Source organism: Semicossyphus pulcher, unplaced genomic scaffold, assembly GCF_022749685.1.
Source record: "Semicossyphus pulcher isolate SPU_LCO1_2020_fin unplaced genomic scaffold, fSemPul1.0.p SCAF_4, whole genome shotgun sequence".
Lineage (NCBI taxonomy): Eukaryota > Metazoa > Chordata > Actinopteri > Labriformes > Labridae > Semicossyphus > Semicossyphus pulcher.
The window spans coordinates 19254524-19271148 of NW_027211715.1; the positions used below are offsets into that span (position 1 = coordinate 19254524).

The window sequence follows — 16625 nt, forward strand, 5'->3', positions numbered from 1 at the left end:
TACCTGAAAAAGCGCAATTATCTCTGTCAAAAATGCTGCTTAGAGACAAATATGTGGACATACGTGTTATGTTGGTGTATGTTTGCCTTCTTAACCTTGACGCAGCTTTTGGGGTCAAAGTCAGAATTGAAACCTGGCGCTCAAACCACAATTCACATATAAATGTACACAAAGCCTTCCCTTCACTGTTTTGTACACCACTTCAACAGTGATGCTTTCTTTATCGAAGTCTTCCACCTTTTCCTTCTCAGTTTTCTTGCGCAGGAAGTGTGGATAACCACAAGCCAGCATGCACTCACGTGATTGGTCAGTGAGCCCAAGAGAGGTGGTGGTAATTCAGACCGACAGTGAGCTGCTTCAGTGAATCAGTGTGGCCAACACACACGCACACACATACACACACATATACACACACACACACACACTCATTGTACGCAATCCATTAAGGAGCTGGGCTGAGGAATCATCTGTTATTGAACGTTTCTACGACCCAGGCGGTGTTACAGAAGGTAAGGAGGAACTTTTGCTTTGTTAAACCTGGAAATCACTGAATGACTTGATTTATCTGCAGGATGTTAAAACATTAGACAAAGTAATTAGACATTAATGAGTTCAAACCTCAAGCTGCCTTATAATTGTATTGTACTGTACAGCTACATATACAGCTTGTACTGCGTTTCCTTTCTGCTGAGACTTTGTTTGTGCTCTGAACTAGTAACTGAATTTGTGCGCAGGACGTAAAGTCAGTGAGGAAATCCATTAAAGGCGAAGGTTAACAAACAAATAAATAGTTTGCAATCAGTTAAAACCTGTTTTTTAACCTTAACAAGCTAGAAAAAGGCAGAAAATATTTAAGGGATTTCATTGATCTCTTTAACAGTTTTAATCTAAACCTGCAGGTTAAAGCCAGTGAATAATTCCTAACACCAAAGATGTTATATAAAGATTGTTAGTGTTATTTTAATGCAGATTCTAATTGAATTGATTCAAAAGTGTCTGAAACATCATCGTCTCTAAGTGCAGTAGGTAAATAGGTCACCTGTCCGGGACCCTTTGTGCCGCCTTGCCCAGATCCAATTAATCCCGCTGACCCACCCGCCACGACTTCATTAACGAGCACTCTTAACATTAACCTCCGGGCCTCTGTCTGTCTAACGAGTCGGCAATTAGGACACGGACGTGTTTGAACATTTTAATTGAGGAGATAGGAGGTATAATTTCCTAACTGTCTATTAATTATAAGTGAAGATCAAAAGCACAATAACACAGGAGCAAAGGTCTGATTGAACCCTCTGTGTGCATGTTGGGACGTTTCCTCCTGACAGTGTTGTGGTTAAGAGAGGCTTGGATCAAAGGATTAGTCTTATTTCTCATTAGACTAGTTAACAGGGCAGATGGCGAGCTGCACCAGCGCTGCAGGGAGATAGGTAGAAGAGCTTAAAGTAATTGATTTCAATTATAAGGCTCATTCATTCAAAATCACATGCTGTCTTAAACAACTCATATTCATGTCTTGACTGTAAATTCTTCTAAGGTCTCAGAAAATATCTTGTTTTAATCTGCTTTTGGCACGAACCAGAGCTCACTCCGTCTGTCTGTCTCAGAGCAATGTCAGGACCCAGGCCCGTGGTGCTGAGCGGCCCCTCCGGAGCAGGGAAGAGCACTCTGATGAAGAGGCTGATGAAAGAGCACGAGGGCGTCTTCGGCTTCAGCGTGTCACGTACGTTTGTGTGCAAGCAGGCTTCTGCTGCGTAACATCCTGTCTGTGGAGGAAGAAGTAGGACAAGAGAGTCACACAGTGTCTCAGCCTGATCTGTCTTACTCTGCACCTTTATCCTTACCTTAATGTGATGATGAAATCCTCTCTTCGCAGACACAACAAGGAACCCTCGGCCAGGAGAGGAGGATGGCAAAGGTACAGTGGCTCAAAGCAGACTTGTTGGTGACACTTGGATTTTAAATTCACACCTCTTTGCTTTTTTGTTTTCTGCACCACGTTTCCCAGCCCTTCCTGCTCGCTCTAAAAAATAACGCCAACACTTCTTACTCCCAAGTGAACTGCACAAGTGGTTCTGTCCCCCCTGTGTAGCTCCCCTGATACGCAGGGATAAACCTCTCTCTGTGCCTTCTTTGCTTTCTCCATAGGCCTGAACAAGCTCCCTTTGCTTCTGGGGGCTACTTTACTGCCCGTAGCAGACGTCTTATCCTCTGAGGACTTAGAAATGTCGAGCTCGTTTTCGAGTCCGAACGAAACAGAAACCACAGATAAAGGTGACCTCAGTGTGATCACGGTTTTTATTAAAGGCAGAGGGATGGGGGTTACTTTCATCATCCTGGCACGCTCTCATTGGATTCGTAGGAAAAAGTCATGTGACAATCAAAAAAGAGAAAAATTGTTTGAGGAATTGGGATCAGACAGTCCACACTTTGGAGTAAAAAGCTTTTGAAAATAGCCCCCCGTGATGCCTTGGTAGTGACTCCCTGTTTCCAGTCCTGTGAAGTTTTGTGTCCCGTTTCCCCGTGTAGCTGATGAAGCATCGATGACTTGCCATTAGCATCACTGGAGACAGATCCATTAAGTCAAATACTCTGACAGACAGTCCTTCTTTACAAGCAGCACAGTTGGTTATCATGTTTTTGTGCGCCGCTAAAATTGGACCTTGAAAAGCTTGTCATTAATCGTGCAGATGTCCACACACAACAGTGGATTCTGCTCCTTCTGGGCCACAATGAGCGTTTTCTTTCTAGGGCTTGTTTAAAGTAATTCTGCCTTTTTTTTTCAGGCTTATTATCTATTTGTTTACAGCACAGCCACGTCCTATTCTCCCCAGCGTTTCTCTCCAGTCTGAGCGGTCTCCTTCATGTTGCCATGCTAATGATTGTATGCGCTGGCAGTGCCCATTAGTGGTGGTGGAAGTAGAAACGTGTTTGTCTCTAAAAACTCGGCTGTTTTAGATCCCGGGAGGTTTTGATGTTGTGAAGGTTTAGGGCCTATGACTCTGGTATGGACACAATAATCTGCGCTGTGACAGTGACACTAATGACATCATTAGAAAGCAGTCGACAAAAAACATATTTCCCTTAAAGAATGACGGCCTGCTTGTTTGTTTTTTATAAATGCAACACACAGCCTCAAATTTAGCTCAGAGAGGAGCATCACATCCAACATATTCAGAGCCTATCACTGCGATGTTTACTGTGATGAATCGTGGCTCATCTTTCTCTCTAAACTATAGTGAGCATTTGATTTGCACCACCTCTCTTCAATGAATGCATGTTCTTAAGGCAGAGCTGGATTCATTATGAATGTTGCCTCTTACAGACTATCACTACACGACGAGAGAGGCCATGCAGGAGGGAATCGCAAATGGAGACTTCATAGAAAACGCAGAGTTTTCTGGAAACCTCTATGGAACAAGGTAAATAATGCTGCATGAATTATTAAGAGCAAGCTTAAACATATTTAGAAGCATGACTATTTTTAAATAAACCCTTTAAATATTGAATAAATATTGGTGTCGGTGACATTGGTTGATCTTCATTCGCAAATGAAGCCTGGAGCCTTATTTAAAAGAGTCCCCTCTGGATTAGCCGCAGAGATCAGCAGGATATATAATAGTCAGGTCACAGATGGAGCTTTAACCGTGTTACGTCAAAAAGAGCAGCGCTGTGGCTCAGCACCTCGTGTGCTACGTTTAATCTCTTCCTCGTATTCTGAAGATAACACACGCTCGCTGCAGTGTGAGACCGAGCAGCTTGGGTCAACGCAGCGATCCTCTTACCTAAGGCACTCCCTTATTGGAGAAACACATTATTACACTCGGGTCAATGTGAACTCCCCGTGTTCAGATGTGTCGTCCTGTTTTAAAAGCCTCTTGTTTTATATGTTTTTATAATGTATAAATGATTTTATTCTCTAGTAAATCCGCCATAGAAGACGTGCAGGCCAAGAACCTAATCTGCATCTTAGATGTGGACATCCAGGGTGTGAGGAGGATTAAAGAGACCGACCTGAACCCCATCTACATCTCCATCCAGCCTCCCTCCATGGAGATCCTGGTAAATGTCCAACTTACTTTTCCTGTCCAATAAAAAGCAAAAACATCTATGGAAAATGTGTAACCAGTACACATGGAGGCTGTTTTGTAACTTCAAGGAGCAGCTCTTATTGCCTTGTCTCTTGTCTTTCCCAGGAGAAACGCCTGAGGGACAGGCAGACAGAATCAGAGGAGAGTTTACAGAAACGCCTGGAGGCAGCGCGCATCGACATGGAGCTCAGTAAGTTCCTCAGCAGCTCCACTCGGACATGATGCTGAAATACAGGCAGCTAACTACAGCTGATTTACTCCTATCTTCTTAGGCAAGGAGCCCGGAGTGTTTGATGTCGTCATCATCAATGACGACTTGGAGAGGGCCTACGAGGAGCTGAAAGACATCCTCAACGAAGTGAGTAAAACCATTGCTCTTATCTGTTTTGTAAGTTGTCACAGAGACACATCTCCTCATGTTTTTTTTTCTATCACAGGAAATCCAAAAAGTTCGGGAGGCCCAGTCATAAAGAGGCAACAGAAACATGGTCTGTCTGCTGCCGGACGGAGACTGTGGCCTGAATAACTCCACCTTCACTGAGTCATCTGGTGAAAAACATTGTTTTTCTTTTACCCTCACATGGTCAGAGGTTGTCTCAGGACAGGTTCATCCTCAGTGACGCTCAGATAGAAAAAGAGGGACTCTGAAAAAGGGGGGGTTTGTGTTAGACTTAGTCAAATCAATGGTTGATATCTCGGTATGAAAATCCCGACCCATGTTCCTGCCAGCTCGCTCAGCCGCTGGTGAAAGGTATAACTACTTCAGTGCAACCTTTGGTCTTTATAATCCAAGGTTTGGCACTGGTTTGCCCACAGGTGAGGAGTTTTAGTACCAACTAGTCAGTACCAACACGCATTATAGTTTCTCTAACATTTAATTGTTTTGTTGCATCTAAATACAGTAGAAATACTTATAGTGTTTATCAAACATTTTGGTGTTTATGACTCACATGATAAATAATTGCTCAAGTGCAGAAGGAAGTTCATCTGAGACGCAATCACTGCATACAGCGCATTTGAATGATTTGCATGTACGTGTTTGTATACAAATGATTAAAGAATGTGAGGACATCTTTAGTTTTATTTATCTTTCATTCACTAAATCATCCATTAAGCAAGTGTTATGAAACGTCCATTAATCTAACTGAGCTCCCATTTATACAATATAACTTTAAGGCAAAGTGTTTCGACTGTAAATAAAACATATCACTCTGAATCTGCCTACCTTCTGAAGAAGAATAGCAAAGCTGTCTGATACTGAGGAGCAAAGCAACAGTTTCTCATGTCACAGAAATTCATATTTAACAACTCATGCACTCACTGCTTCGACTAAACCTTATCCCTGATATGTTTCCATAGAAACCAATGCACAACAAATGCAGCACACTCATATATACTGTATAAGCTAATGGATAAATACACTTTGAAAACTCGTTAAGACGAATCACATTTTAAAATCAGAGGAGTCTGAAATTATTTGAGCCAGAAAAGAGCCAAACAGGAAAAATACATGTGCTGGTTATCACGTGAAAAAAAACCCTACAGCGTTTCCTTACTGGAAGAAAGGACCCTGCAGCTTGGTGTGAACCTGGTCTCGCTTCTCCTCCTTCTGCGCGAGGTACTCTTTAAGCTTGTCTGTGGAGAAACACACTTTGGAGTGTCGGCCTTTGTGCGGGGTACGATGGGCACGCAGCCACTGGTTCTGGAGGCACTCTGCTGCAGTGGGTCTTCCCCTATAACAATGTTTCAATACACACATTGGAGTTAATAATTTACAAATACATCATTGGCTTAGTTCAGATGCACACATGCAGACCACAATTCAAGCTCACCAGGATTTATTATTCAGGCTGCTCTTCATGAAGTTTAAGGCTCCCTCGGACAGACCGGGGTAACAGCGTCCAAACTGGATCTTTCCCTTCCTAATGTTTTTGTCTTGATCCCAGCTGTGCTCTGCATAGAACGGGGTGTCAGCACTCAACCTATTGATGAGAAGAAGAAAAAATGCATTTTACTGAAACAGATAAGCAGATAATACTACATTAGTTCATAATTCAGCAACTCAGAAATAAAACAGATTCAGTCAGGCATTAACATTTTATGATCCAAAGACTGCAACCACTTAATTTATCAGCCTTCTTCCTTAAAGAGGGGGTATCATGCCGTTTCACATTGTAAGACAAATATATAACGTTACAATGTTTGATGTTCAGACTAAACGAGGGTGAAGTTTCAAATCTGTAGGTAAAAGTATGTTGGGGTAATCCCCAGGCTTCTCAGCTCATTCTGCAGGCTGCTGTGAACGCCAGGTTTCACACAGTTTTTTTCTACACGCTACACTTTGTGACATCACAAAGTGCAGCTTAAGCAGGCTTCAGAGAGCTGGCCAATGATAAAAGTGGGCTAGTAGGGGCAGAGTTTTTTTTTTTACTGTAAATTATGCTAAGCTGCTCCACAGGTAGAAATATGAAGCTTGAAATTAGCATAATACAACCTCTTTAAGATTTACTTAAGGGCCCGATCAGACAGGACGCGTTTTAGCAGCTGGGGGCGGCTTTTTTGTCATTGTATTCAAAGAGAGGGACGCTTTTTGCGCGCTGCTTTTGTTTTGCAGAGCGCCTCGCTTTTTTCCGCTCTGTGCGCCTCGCGTTTTTGAGGAAACGCTCCGAGCGCCTCGAGTTGAAAAAACTTGAACTCAAAGCAGAAAAGTGCCCGACGTCATGGGCGTTTTTTCTCATTGTCCAATCGGATGAAAGGAGAGGTGAGCCTTCTGTCAGTTTACAATGTAACGGTTAGGTTAATGACAGCTAATGATTCGGTGGTTGCCTTAACAACAGTAGGAAAAAAAAGCCGCCCCCAGCTGCTAAAACTGATCGGGTGTTTACTTCCACAAAAAAGACTGCAAAGCGCGTTCTGTCTGATCGGGCCCTAAATCTACTTACTTTAATAACTTGATTGAATCAATCTTTAGATGACTCATTGATTTTCAATGATTCCAATTTAGGACTATATTACAACAATTTTAATCCAACACGATCAAATACTTTTAAAAACAACAAAACAATAACTTTCCCGTCCGTAAATCTCTATACTTACATGATGAACGACAGGACTCCAATAGCCCAAACGTCGGTCTCAGGCCCGACGCCCTGACCTTCCAGGATCTCCGGAGCTTTAGGAAGCACAATATAAACTGACAAAACAGACAGACACAGGAAATCATCCATAAAGTATTGTGCTGTTACTGGCACACTGCATTCTCTCACATGGTTATTTTTCTGAAGTAGGAAAAAGTATTAAAGGAATGGAAAGAAAAGGGACTTGGGTTCGTTAGGCTATGGGAGCTAGAGTCAGCTGATGTAGATGCAGTTAGGTTGAATTATTTCCATCCATCAATCCGTCCTCCGTTAAAGAATGTGTACCTTTGCGGCAGTCTGTTGAAGACCATGACAGTCAAAGGTTTAGTACATTAGAAGAATCTACAACAATGCAGGCATCAAAATCATTCAGTTTGACTTTTTTAGTTAGAAATACATCCGTACCTTTGCTGTCCGACTGGCCGTGGATGTGCTCGATTTGGAGAGGCTGACCGGGTGTGAAGGACTGAGCCGAGCCGAAGTCAACGATCTTCAGGTGGTTACCGTCATCCACCAGCATGTTGTCAGACTTCAGGTCCAGGTGGATGACTCGGCGGCTGTGAAGGTAGTCGACCGCACTCAGGATCTGAACCAGCAGCTCGGCGACTTGAGTCTCTGAATACAGATCTCTGAGAGAACATACACACAGAGTTCACTAAGCTTAATCACAGCATGACGGGGATAAAGGATGCACAAAAATGACCTTCTGACAAATCAAATCAGCGGTCTCCTGGATTTTTGTTTTGAAAATAACTCCATATCTATTCTTTAAATTACATTAAAACAGTCCATTAGATGACATGAATCGTTTTCTGTAAAACCAGCATCACATCTATTGCTAATTAATTTTTTTTTCCTGTCTTCTTGGATTAATTAGAGCATCTTAAATGATGTTGAAATGATTTAGTAATCAGTTCTCCCTGGATCATTTCTCCAACAGCACCCTGAGGAAAAATTAGGAGTTCAACAAGAGCGGTTATGTGGAGGTTTTTCGCTGTAAAGTCCCTTGACTTGATGTTGACGTTTGCAGTTGACTAAGGGACTGGGACTCATCCACAGTCATCAGTGAATCGCCCCTCCTAAGAACATAACATACTGTATATACACCACATTTTATGGCAAGAAGGACAGTTATCTTGCTTGAGTGTTTGAAAGACAGACACAACCACCTACCTACTTACAGTGACATCTGGTAGCATGTCAAAAAAGATATAAAAGCAGTTATGTTTTTTTGAGGATACAGTTTTCCTAATAGATCACTTAATATTGTCCCTCTTTGTAAAAATGCTTACATAAACGATTTGGTACTTTGAACATGCTTTCCTTTACCTTGCTGACAGACTGTAGAGCAGCTCCTTCCCCGGACAGAGCTCCTCCACTAACACCAGGTAGCGGGAGGTGATGTAGGCAGTGTGCAGCTGCACCAGATGGGGGTGATGCAGCCTTTTCAGCAGCTGATATTCTCTCAGCACCAACTGTCTTTGCTCCGCCTGGTAAGGGGTGATCTTGGCAGCAAACACTTGGCTGGTCTCAGCGTCCCTGCACAGGGTTATCACGCTGAAACGACCCCTGAGAGAGAAGAAAAACACAAGATGAAGAGGTGCTGAGAAAGGCAATATTTTGTTGTAAATGGAAACTCTGAAAAGTCGCGACCATGTTTCAAAATAAACGCCAAAGAAAATAAAAGAATGTAAAGTTCAAACAGAATTAAAAACCACCATCTTCTACTTAAAAATCTCACCTGTTGATCTCAGAGAGGAAATTGTAGTTCTTGTGTGTTGTCTGTTGTTCTGATCGAATGACCTTTGACCCCAGAGACTCGGTCTGGATGAGAGGAATGTGAGTCTCTGTAAAACAGAGTTAATACAGGTGAGCAGTCTGTAGGCTTACTGACTGCAGTAAATCTGTACTTAAAACACACTCAAGCAGTGAGACAAACATCCTGCTGTATTTGTATAGCCTATAAAAAGAATAGAATAAGATCACTAATTTGTTACTAATGTGTTACAGCGAAAAGGCAACATCATGTATTTTTCTTGCCTTCACGATGAGTCGCCATAACAACAGGTGCTGAAGCATCACTGAAGGGTCCTGCTCCGGTCTTGGTGATGCAGCCCGTCCTGAACACATAAGAAGCTCCTCTGGGTAAGTCCTTCACCACAAAGGAGCTGTCCGTCACCTCCTCTGACAGCACCGTCCATTCCCCTCCTGACGACAAGGCAAACGACACATGAGCTTTACAGTAAAATCTACACTTACACATTTTAATGCTTTTGCAGTAGACTCAAGCAGCACTTATAATAAGGATATTTTAGTTTGGGAAATTTGTGAGGTGAATTCAAAAGTAAAAAGAATCATGTAGCCTTGACTTATGAGTCTTTAATAGGGAAAGACCGATTATCAGCCGGGCCGATTTTTTTTTTTTTAATTCCGACGGCCAATAAGAGATCAATTTAAAACTGGGTTATTTTGGCTCTGATGCAGCCGCGCCTCTCCGTCTGCATTCACTACTCTGTCTCCAGCATTGTCCCACCCACAGCACTGATTGGTTACACGCAGAGCCATGGCACGGGTAACAGCCAATCAGCAGTGAAAGCTGTGCATGCAGAGTGCTCACACACGGCGGAGAGGAGAAAAAGTTCATTTCTTTGCTAATTTTATTTAACTTTGTTTTATTTACTTTATAAAACTTCAGGAAGTTATTTATTTATTTATTTAAATTTTCAGTTAACTTTATAAGAGATGCTGCTGACCCTGGGGACTCCCTGCGCTTTGTGTTTGTTTGTTTAATAAACATATGCTTAAAGGCATTTAAACAAAGTTAAGTGTTGGAGTTTGTATTATTCAAAATTTTGACGCCAATATTTTCACTTTTACTGCAAATGAATATCCGCTCCAAATATCGGTTATCGGCCTCCTTGACTACTAATAATCGTTATCGGTATCGGCCCTGAAAAAAACAAATCGGTCTATCTCTAGTCTTTAAACTTAAAAATCCCACCATTGGACAGTTCTTTAAATCAACTTAGATAGTGATTGAAAAATATTTTGTTCATCGTTTGTCCGAAAATGCTTGAATTTTTATAAAAGTGAGCAAAAAACATTTTAATTTTCTTCATGAAATATTTTCTCCATGTATACAAATAGATGACATTCTGTATTTCATTTAAATGAAATATCAACACAAAAAGATTATTTGCCTCCTATAAGCACATCCAGCACTTTAATCTGTGCTGCTTTAATATCTCTGCGAACCCACCGTCTGTACAGTACTGAACACAGTAGGTGACAGGTTCACTCGACTGCACTGGTCTCCAAACCAGCAGGACTCCACCTCCATCTAACTGGAGCACTTCGGCCTTGTTGGGACGGACTGGCAGATCTGGGAATGATATGGTAAGACAAACATACACAAATAGGTCTTTAGCATAAATATGATAACTGGATATGAATTGAAAACAATAACCAACAGATTGTTGTTCATCCACTACCTTTGGTCTTCCTGAAAGCAGGTATTTTAAAAGACGGCAAGAGTTTGGAGGTCCTCTTTTTTGGACTCTCGAGACCACTGCTTCGGTGCCTTTCAGGTGGGATGGGAGCTGATCCTTTTACTATAGGTCCTGTTATAAAAGCCAACATATAGTCACATATATAATATATATAAAATATATAATTAGGGACAACTCGGGTCAAGTGAAATAAAGAAATAATACCTCTATTCCCGTTGCTTCCATAACATATTTTTAGCTTTTTCCATTATAATAATGTTGTTAAACATAATCTTCTGTTTAACAATGAAATAGAATTAGCACAATTTGCAATAGCTCACCTCCTTTGCTCACGTCCTCCTTAGACCTTGAAAACAGCTTGGTCAGGCTGGAGGCCGAAGCTCTCATTTTCTTCCTCAGAGACATGGTGGGAGTATCAGGCTTCATGATGTCTCCCAACGTGGGTCCTAACTCAGAGTTATCCAGCTGGGAGTAAGAATGGCCGGTCCAGGACTGCCTGCGGAAGATCTTTAGCAGCCCCAGCTTCGGTGATTTTCCAGTGGGCAGCCGGGCTTCCAGGGCTGGAGCGGACGCATGCCTCTGGAGGCCACAGCCCTCCTTCTTGTCCCTGGCTCTGGGAGGCCTCTCTGGAGCCTGGAGAGAAGAGAGACTCGGGCTTGGGCTCGGGGTCAGCGGGGTCCCCGGCTGGCTTCTGCTGTTGGTAGATATATTGGGGTTAGAGCGGGTGCGGTTACGTGGCGGTGCCTGTGGGTACGAGCTCCTGGGTTTAACTTCCTGGAATGAGCATGGCGATGGTGAAATCAGAGGCTCCCCCTGATCGTCATACCCGTCACTCTCTCCTGATCTGTACCTTCCTCTGAGATGACCATGACTCAGCTCCTCATAAGAGCCCAGTCGACTGGATGACTCAGAGCCACCCTGCTCCAAAATAAGCGACTCAGACAGAGACCCCTGGGAGCCAGCAAAGGTGTCACTCTCTGTTGGCTCCTGATCCATCCTGAGACTCCTTCTGTCTCCAGCCATGAAGCTTGAGGGAACAGATGATCCCCCCAGCGTACGAGTCCCAGAAGCTTCTACAGGTGCGACAGAGCCTCTTCTTCTTGTGGGTCGGCGAGGGGGCGGGATGGCCAACAAGTTTCTCCCTGCCACGTCATCATCGGTGAAATCTTCCTTCAGACTCTGAGAGCCTTCTTCCTCAGCGGACTTTGTGCACGAGGGTGAGCTCGCCGATCTGCGAGAAGACTCATCGAGAGACCTGCTCCTCCGGTGAGGGGGCGCGTTGGTGTGGGCGAGGCCAACACCGCTGTCAAAGGAACAGGACTTCTGCATAGTAGGTTGGACAGATGCCCGTCTCTGACCACGATTGGTCTCAGTGTCATCCTCCACATATTCAATAAGAGGCTCGTTGAGACGTCCTGAGAAGCTTCTCCGCAGCGGTTTGCGGCCTCTCTCCTGCTTTTTGGCCTGGAATTTGTCCCGTAATGTCATGTGTCTGGCAGACATGGGTGACAGCTGATGAGAGGTGCTGTAGAAAGTGCTGCGGATGACGCTGCCACGTGGGATACGACCTCCATCGCTTCCTGAACCCTCGTCCCCGTCAGACAGATAGAGAGATGGACTACTGTCTTTACTTAACCTACGCTCCCTCTGAGGTGTCTGTTGGCACGACACATCCGATGATGCAACAGACTGCTTGCTTATACTCCGCTCTAGTACACTCCTCCGTCCTACAATCTCTCCATCCTCTTCCTCCCCTAATGTCACTTCCTCTTCTTCCTCTGCATCAAGGTGAAGTTTGGCCAAAGGGTCGGGGATCCTCGCTCTCTCCATTAAAGGATCATAGTCCTCCTCCGTTTCTTCCTCCTCCTCAGTCTGGCTGCAGTGCTGGAAAAAGTCCCAGGAGTCTGCTTCATCATACTCAGACGAGGAGCCGCTGCTCATGGAGGTGCTGCTGTGCTCCTGAGGCTCGCGGGGCACCGTGACCGCGGTGTCTCTGAGAGGAGCGTCCAGGAGCTCAGGGATGGGCCTCAATGTGAGAACTGAGCCGATGCAGGTCAATGAACGCTGGAAGGACAGACAGGGAAGATATTGGTGGGGACAAATTTGGACATTTGGATCTCCCTTTCCCCAGAGGTTGTGGTTTGAATGAATGAAACAGTGTTAGAGAGGTGACTCACCTGCCATTTCCTTTTTGAGATGAAGATTTTCAAAGTCTTTGTGTTGATTTCATCAGTATCTTCTCCTGCATGTTCGTCCTGGAAATTATAACAAAGATTTTAATGTGTATCAGTATTCCTAAGTTACATCACAGAGGTGTAATAACAACACCTGTTCTGCTGTATTACCCTCACCTGGAACCATTCGTGGCTCAAGCACTCAAAAGCAGATGGTCGCTTCCTAAGTGGAGAAAGGTTGGGAGTGGTCAGATGTCTGATATGAGGAGTCAGTTGCAGTTTTATGCAGATTGCTGTGGCAGTGCATGCAATACTCAAACAGGTTCCCTACTCTGGATCCGGCTGAAGGAGCATGTGGAGAAAGCTCTGGGCCTCGGGGCTCCTGTAGGTGACGTCAGGGGCGTCCCAGTTCAGAGTCCCCTCCCCCACCCTCAGCAGTGTGGACCGGTCCGTCTCACCCACAAAAGGGCAGCGGCCCACCAGACTGTAGAGACGAGCACAAAGCTTGATGTAAACAGTCAGCAGTCACTCAGGAGTACTTTTTACATATGTTTTTTTTACACATATACGTACCATATATAGGCTATAACACCCACAGACCTGACAGAGGGAATAAGAGAAACACAATTTAATGCAAATTACTTTTAACTTTAAATTTCTCTTGAAATATTGTCAAGTCCTTTAGCCAGATTTATAGACAAGCTCACCAAATGTCAGTGGCCACAGTGACTGGTTCTTGGTGGATGATCTCGGGGGCAACAAACTCCGGTGTACCGATCAGGCTGTATTGGTGTCGGGATGTGTCTATTTCTTGGCTGAAGCCAAAGTCGCAGATCTTGATTTCGTCTCTGGGCGGATACACCATGATGATGTTATCAGGCTGAAACAAGTATGAATAAAAAGAGTTAAGATCTGCATCAGAAATAATGGCATCAATAATATAAAGTTAAATGATCTCACCTTAATGTCCAGATGCAAAATGTTCATGCTGTGAATGTGACCAACTCCTTCAAGGATTTGCTGGATGTATGACTGAACCTGAAATGAAACGTAGAGCATTAGTCAAAAGCCATACACAGTATCTGCAAAAACGTATGTAGGGCATAATGTAAGAACCTCTTTCTCTGAGACGGATCCTTTCAGTAATAAGTGGTCCAGCAGCCCGTGAGAGCAGCACCTGCAGATCGCGTTAAAGAACTCTTAACTGAATGCCAATCAAACACAAAAAACTACACTGTGAGGAAACACGAGTGATCAAGGATACATTTCTGTGATCAGCACCAGCGTGCGTCTGGTGCAGAAGAAGTCCAGCAGACAGGCCACTCTGGGGTGAGCCAGACGAGACAGCAAGTCCCTCTCCTGGAAGGCCCTGGTCCGAGTGCTGCTCCGCACAGGCAGAAACTTTGCAGCAAACACTTCAGCTGTCCTTCTGTGGACTACACGCTTCACTACCCCAAAGGTTCCCCTAAAACACACAGAGGTTATGTTCATTACATACATTTTAACATGGTATGGCAGGTTGGACAACATCTATATAAAGTGGAGACTCACCTTCCAATTTCCTCATGGACATCGTAGACGGAGAATAACTTCCTCCTCCTCCCCAGCTCCACCTCTCTCTCCTGACGCTCAAGTGGACCTGCAGAGAAATTAACAAAACCCGGGAATGAAAACAGGTCCGACACTTTGACTGACATCAATCACAATAAAGTCCTCACCTTCTTCTACTGTCAGCTGAGCCTGGCATGAGGCATGGCCAGAGTCATTGTAGGCGAAGCAGGTGTAAATGCCACTGTCCTCACCCTCGGGGCACATTATGGTCACTAAGCAGCGGGCTCCGTGCTGTACTATCTCCACATTCTCATTGGCTGCAAGCTCCTCTCCATCCTCCAATCACAGAAAGGAAAGTTCTGATGAAGATCTGCCAGGCCTACAAATTCATGTTAGAAACACTGATCTACATTGTACCTACCTTGTACCACTGTATTGTAGGTGTAGGTCTTCCTGTGATGATGGCAGTAAATGTAGCAGCTTGGCCAGGCTCTACACACAGGTCCTCAATGGGTACCTGGATGGATGGAGGAGCTGAACAAGAGATCAGATCATTAGAAATCAAACTATTCACATACGTTTTTTAAGTGTCCAGTATTGTCACCATTCTGGAAAGAGGTGGAGAAAGTGTTAATGGAAGTCTTTGAGTTAAATGAACATCTGAAACCAGAAAATTATTTAGGAATTAATTTACCGAGAACAATAAAAATTGCTGACATGCATCCCTTTAACATACTGCGTGTGACAGCTATGAAGCAGGTGACAAGGACATGGAAACAACAACATCCACCCAAATTAAAATTTTGGTTAACAACACTAGAACAAGTTTTGGATGCCGAAAAATTAACGTACACAATTAGAGATGACATACAAAAATTAAATAAGATGTATCCTAAAGATAGACTTGGTAGACTGTCTAATTATATAAATTTAAACAAGATCTGCAATGAATAGGCACTAACTCACCCCCCACCCCCCAACACTCCTTATTCTTCCTTTTTTACCTTTTTATTTATTTATTTATTTTAAATGTATGTACATTTATTTTTTTATTTAATTTATTAATTAATTTATTATTTTTATTATCATTATTATTATTTTTATTTTTATTTTTTAATTTTTGTATTTTTGTATTTTCTGTTGTTGTTGTTGTTGTTGTTGTTGTTTATAGTGTTGCCTGTTTTTGTTGTTCTATATTTCTTTCTTTATTCTTTTTTTACCCCCTTTTCTTCCCCATTCATATATTACTTAAATTTAATAGAAAAACTGCAATGTACTAAAGAAACAGCTGTCTGGAATGATGAAACTGTAATTATTGCAAAAAAGTATAAAAGAAATCAAACATTTGACAGCAGTGATACACTTAGTACAAAGACAAGAGTACCATCTGTAATTTCCTGCATCGACTCTGAGATGTAGATCTCTTCCTCTTCTTCCTCAAGGTAATACAGTGGCTGCTGTGGCGTCTGCTCCACTGACGGCGTGGTAGGAGCTGCCTCTTCAGCGCTACATTCAGCTCTGGAGACAAAAATAAAAGTAAAAGGTACATTTCTAATCTCACACTTTTCGTGTCATGACAGTAATGTGTGTGGTACTAAACTTACTGTTCAGTGTGTTCAGGAGGGAAGAGCATCTTAGCAATAGAGGTTGGGCTGAAATCAGTCTGTAACCACTTCTTAACGAAGGCAGTGGACCAGCCCTCCAAGTCTGCATCTTTAAAACAAGAAGCCACTCAGCAGGAAGTTATGGGTGAGGTCCTTTTCATTACAATAGTTTATATATCCTAAAGTAAATATCATGTTATCTTGACTGTACTATAAGTTTATTTAATCAATGGAAAAGTGAAAAAAGTACATTACCTCATTACCTTACATACCAGGAGCAGTAATAATGCATTTCTTACCTCTGTACTTGAGGGTTTAAACCCTTTAACCCAACACATCAACAGGACGTGGGCACATGCCCACCCCTGCCCAGCACATGACCATCTTGTGTCGTAGGAGTGAAGAGTTAGCTGGGCATGCGTTGGCAGTAGGAGAAAGGGGAATGTTTCGTGGTTATTTGTTATCATGACAATGATGACTTACATGGAACGGTCCATGTGAGGAACTTCCTGCTTTAGGGCTCGTCAAGGGAAGATGGAAAAACATGAAGGTTATGGACAAT

At 43.2% G+C, this 16625-nt stretch overlaps 2 protein-coding genes across 2 annotated transcripts in view; one reads left to right on the plus strand and one right to left on the minus strand.

Annotated features, from left to right (window-relative positions):
- Positions 1-1608: 1608 nt before the first annotated feature.
- guk1b (guanylate kinase 1b) lies at positions 1609-4558 on the plus strand. Its single transcript, XM_069680453.1, has 8 exons — positions 1609-1720; positions 1874-1915; positions 2146-2271; positions 3323-3419; positions 3921-4059; positions 4194-4278; positions 4361-4446; positions 4526-4558. The coding sequence occupies exons 1-8, from the start codon at positions 1609-1611 to the stop codon at positions 4556-4558; spliced, it is 720 nt and encodes a 239-aa protein (XP_069536554.1).
- Positions 4559-5029: 471 nt separating this feature from the next.
- obscna (obscurin, cytoskeletal calmodulin and titin-interacting RhoGEF a) overlaps positions 5030-16625 on the minus strand; it is a 41911-nt gene continuing 30315 nt past the window's right edge. The window contains exons 63-86 of the mRNA XM_069679535.1: positions 16064-16172; positions 15844-15977; positions 14881-14993; positions 14627-14795; positions 14460-14547; positions 14173-14373; positions 14025-14085; positions 13869-13946; positions 13616-13788; positions 13482-13508; positions 13240-13392; positions 13086-13131; positions 12912-12989; positions 11055-12798; positions 10717-10845; positions 10485-10607; positions 9266-9433; positions 8967-9072; positions 8555-8794; positions 7631-7854; positions 7511-7522; positions 7185-7281; positions 5921-6070; positions 5030-5821 (exon numbers count right to left, since the gene is read on the minus strand). Coding sequence (XP_069535636.1) covers positions 5641-5821; positions 5921-6070; positions 7185-7281; positions 7511-7522; positions 7631-7854; positions 8555-8794; positions 8967-9072; positions 9266-9433; positions 10485-10607; positions 10717-10845; positions 11055-12798; positions 12912-12989; positions 13086-13131; positions 13240-13392; positions 13482-13508; positions 13616-13788; positions 13869-13946; positions 14025-14085; positions 14173-14373; positions 14460-14547; positions 14627-14795; positions 14881-14993; positions 15844-15977; positions 16064-16172 — 4604 coding nt within the window. The 3' untranslated portion in view covers positions 5030-5640. The remainder of the gene's footprint in view (positions 5822-5920; positions 6071-7184; positions 7282-7510; positions 7523-7630; positions 7855-8554; positions 8795-8966; positions 9073-9265; positions 9434-10484; positions 10608-10716; positions 10846-11054; positions 12799-12911; positions 12990-13085; positions 13132-13239; positions 13393-13481; positions 13509-13615; positions 13789-13868; positions 13947-14024; positions 14086-14172; positions 14374-14459; positions 14548-14626; positions 14796-14880; positions 14994-15843; positions 15978-16063; positions 16173-16625) is intronic.

Bases quoted from the DNA above. Each gene is read 5' to 3' on its own strand.
- guk1b (XM_069680453.1), top strand. From the start codon at position 1,609: ATGTCAGGACCCAGGCCCGTGGTGCTGAGCGGCCCCTCCGGAGCAGGG. The intron at 4,060-4,193 runs GTAAATGTCCAA...TGTCTTTCCCAG, and splicing joins CTCCCTCCATGGAGATCCTG to GAGAAACGCCTGAGGGACAG. The intron at 4,279-4,360 runs GTAAGTTCCTCA...CTATCTTCTTAG, and splicing joins GCGCATCGACATGGAGCTCA to GCAAGGAGCCCGGAGTGTTT.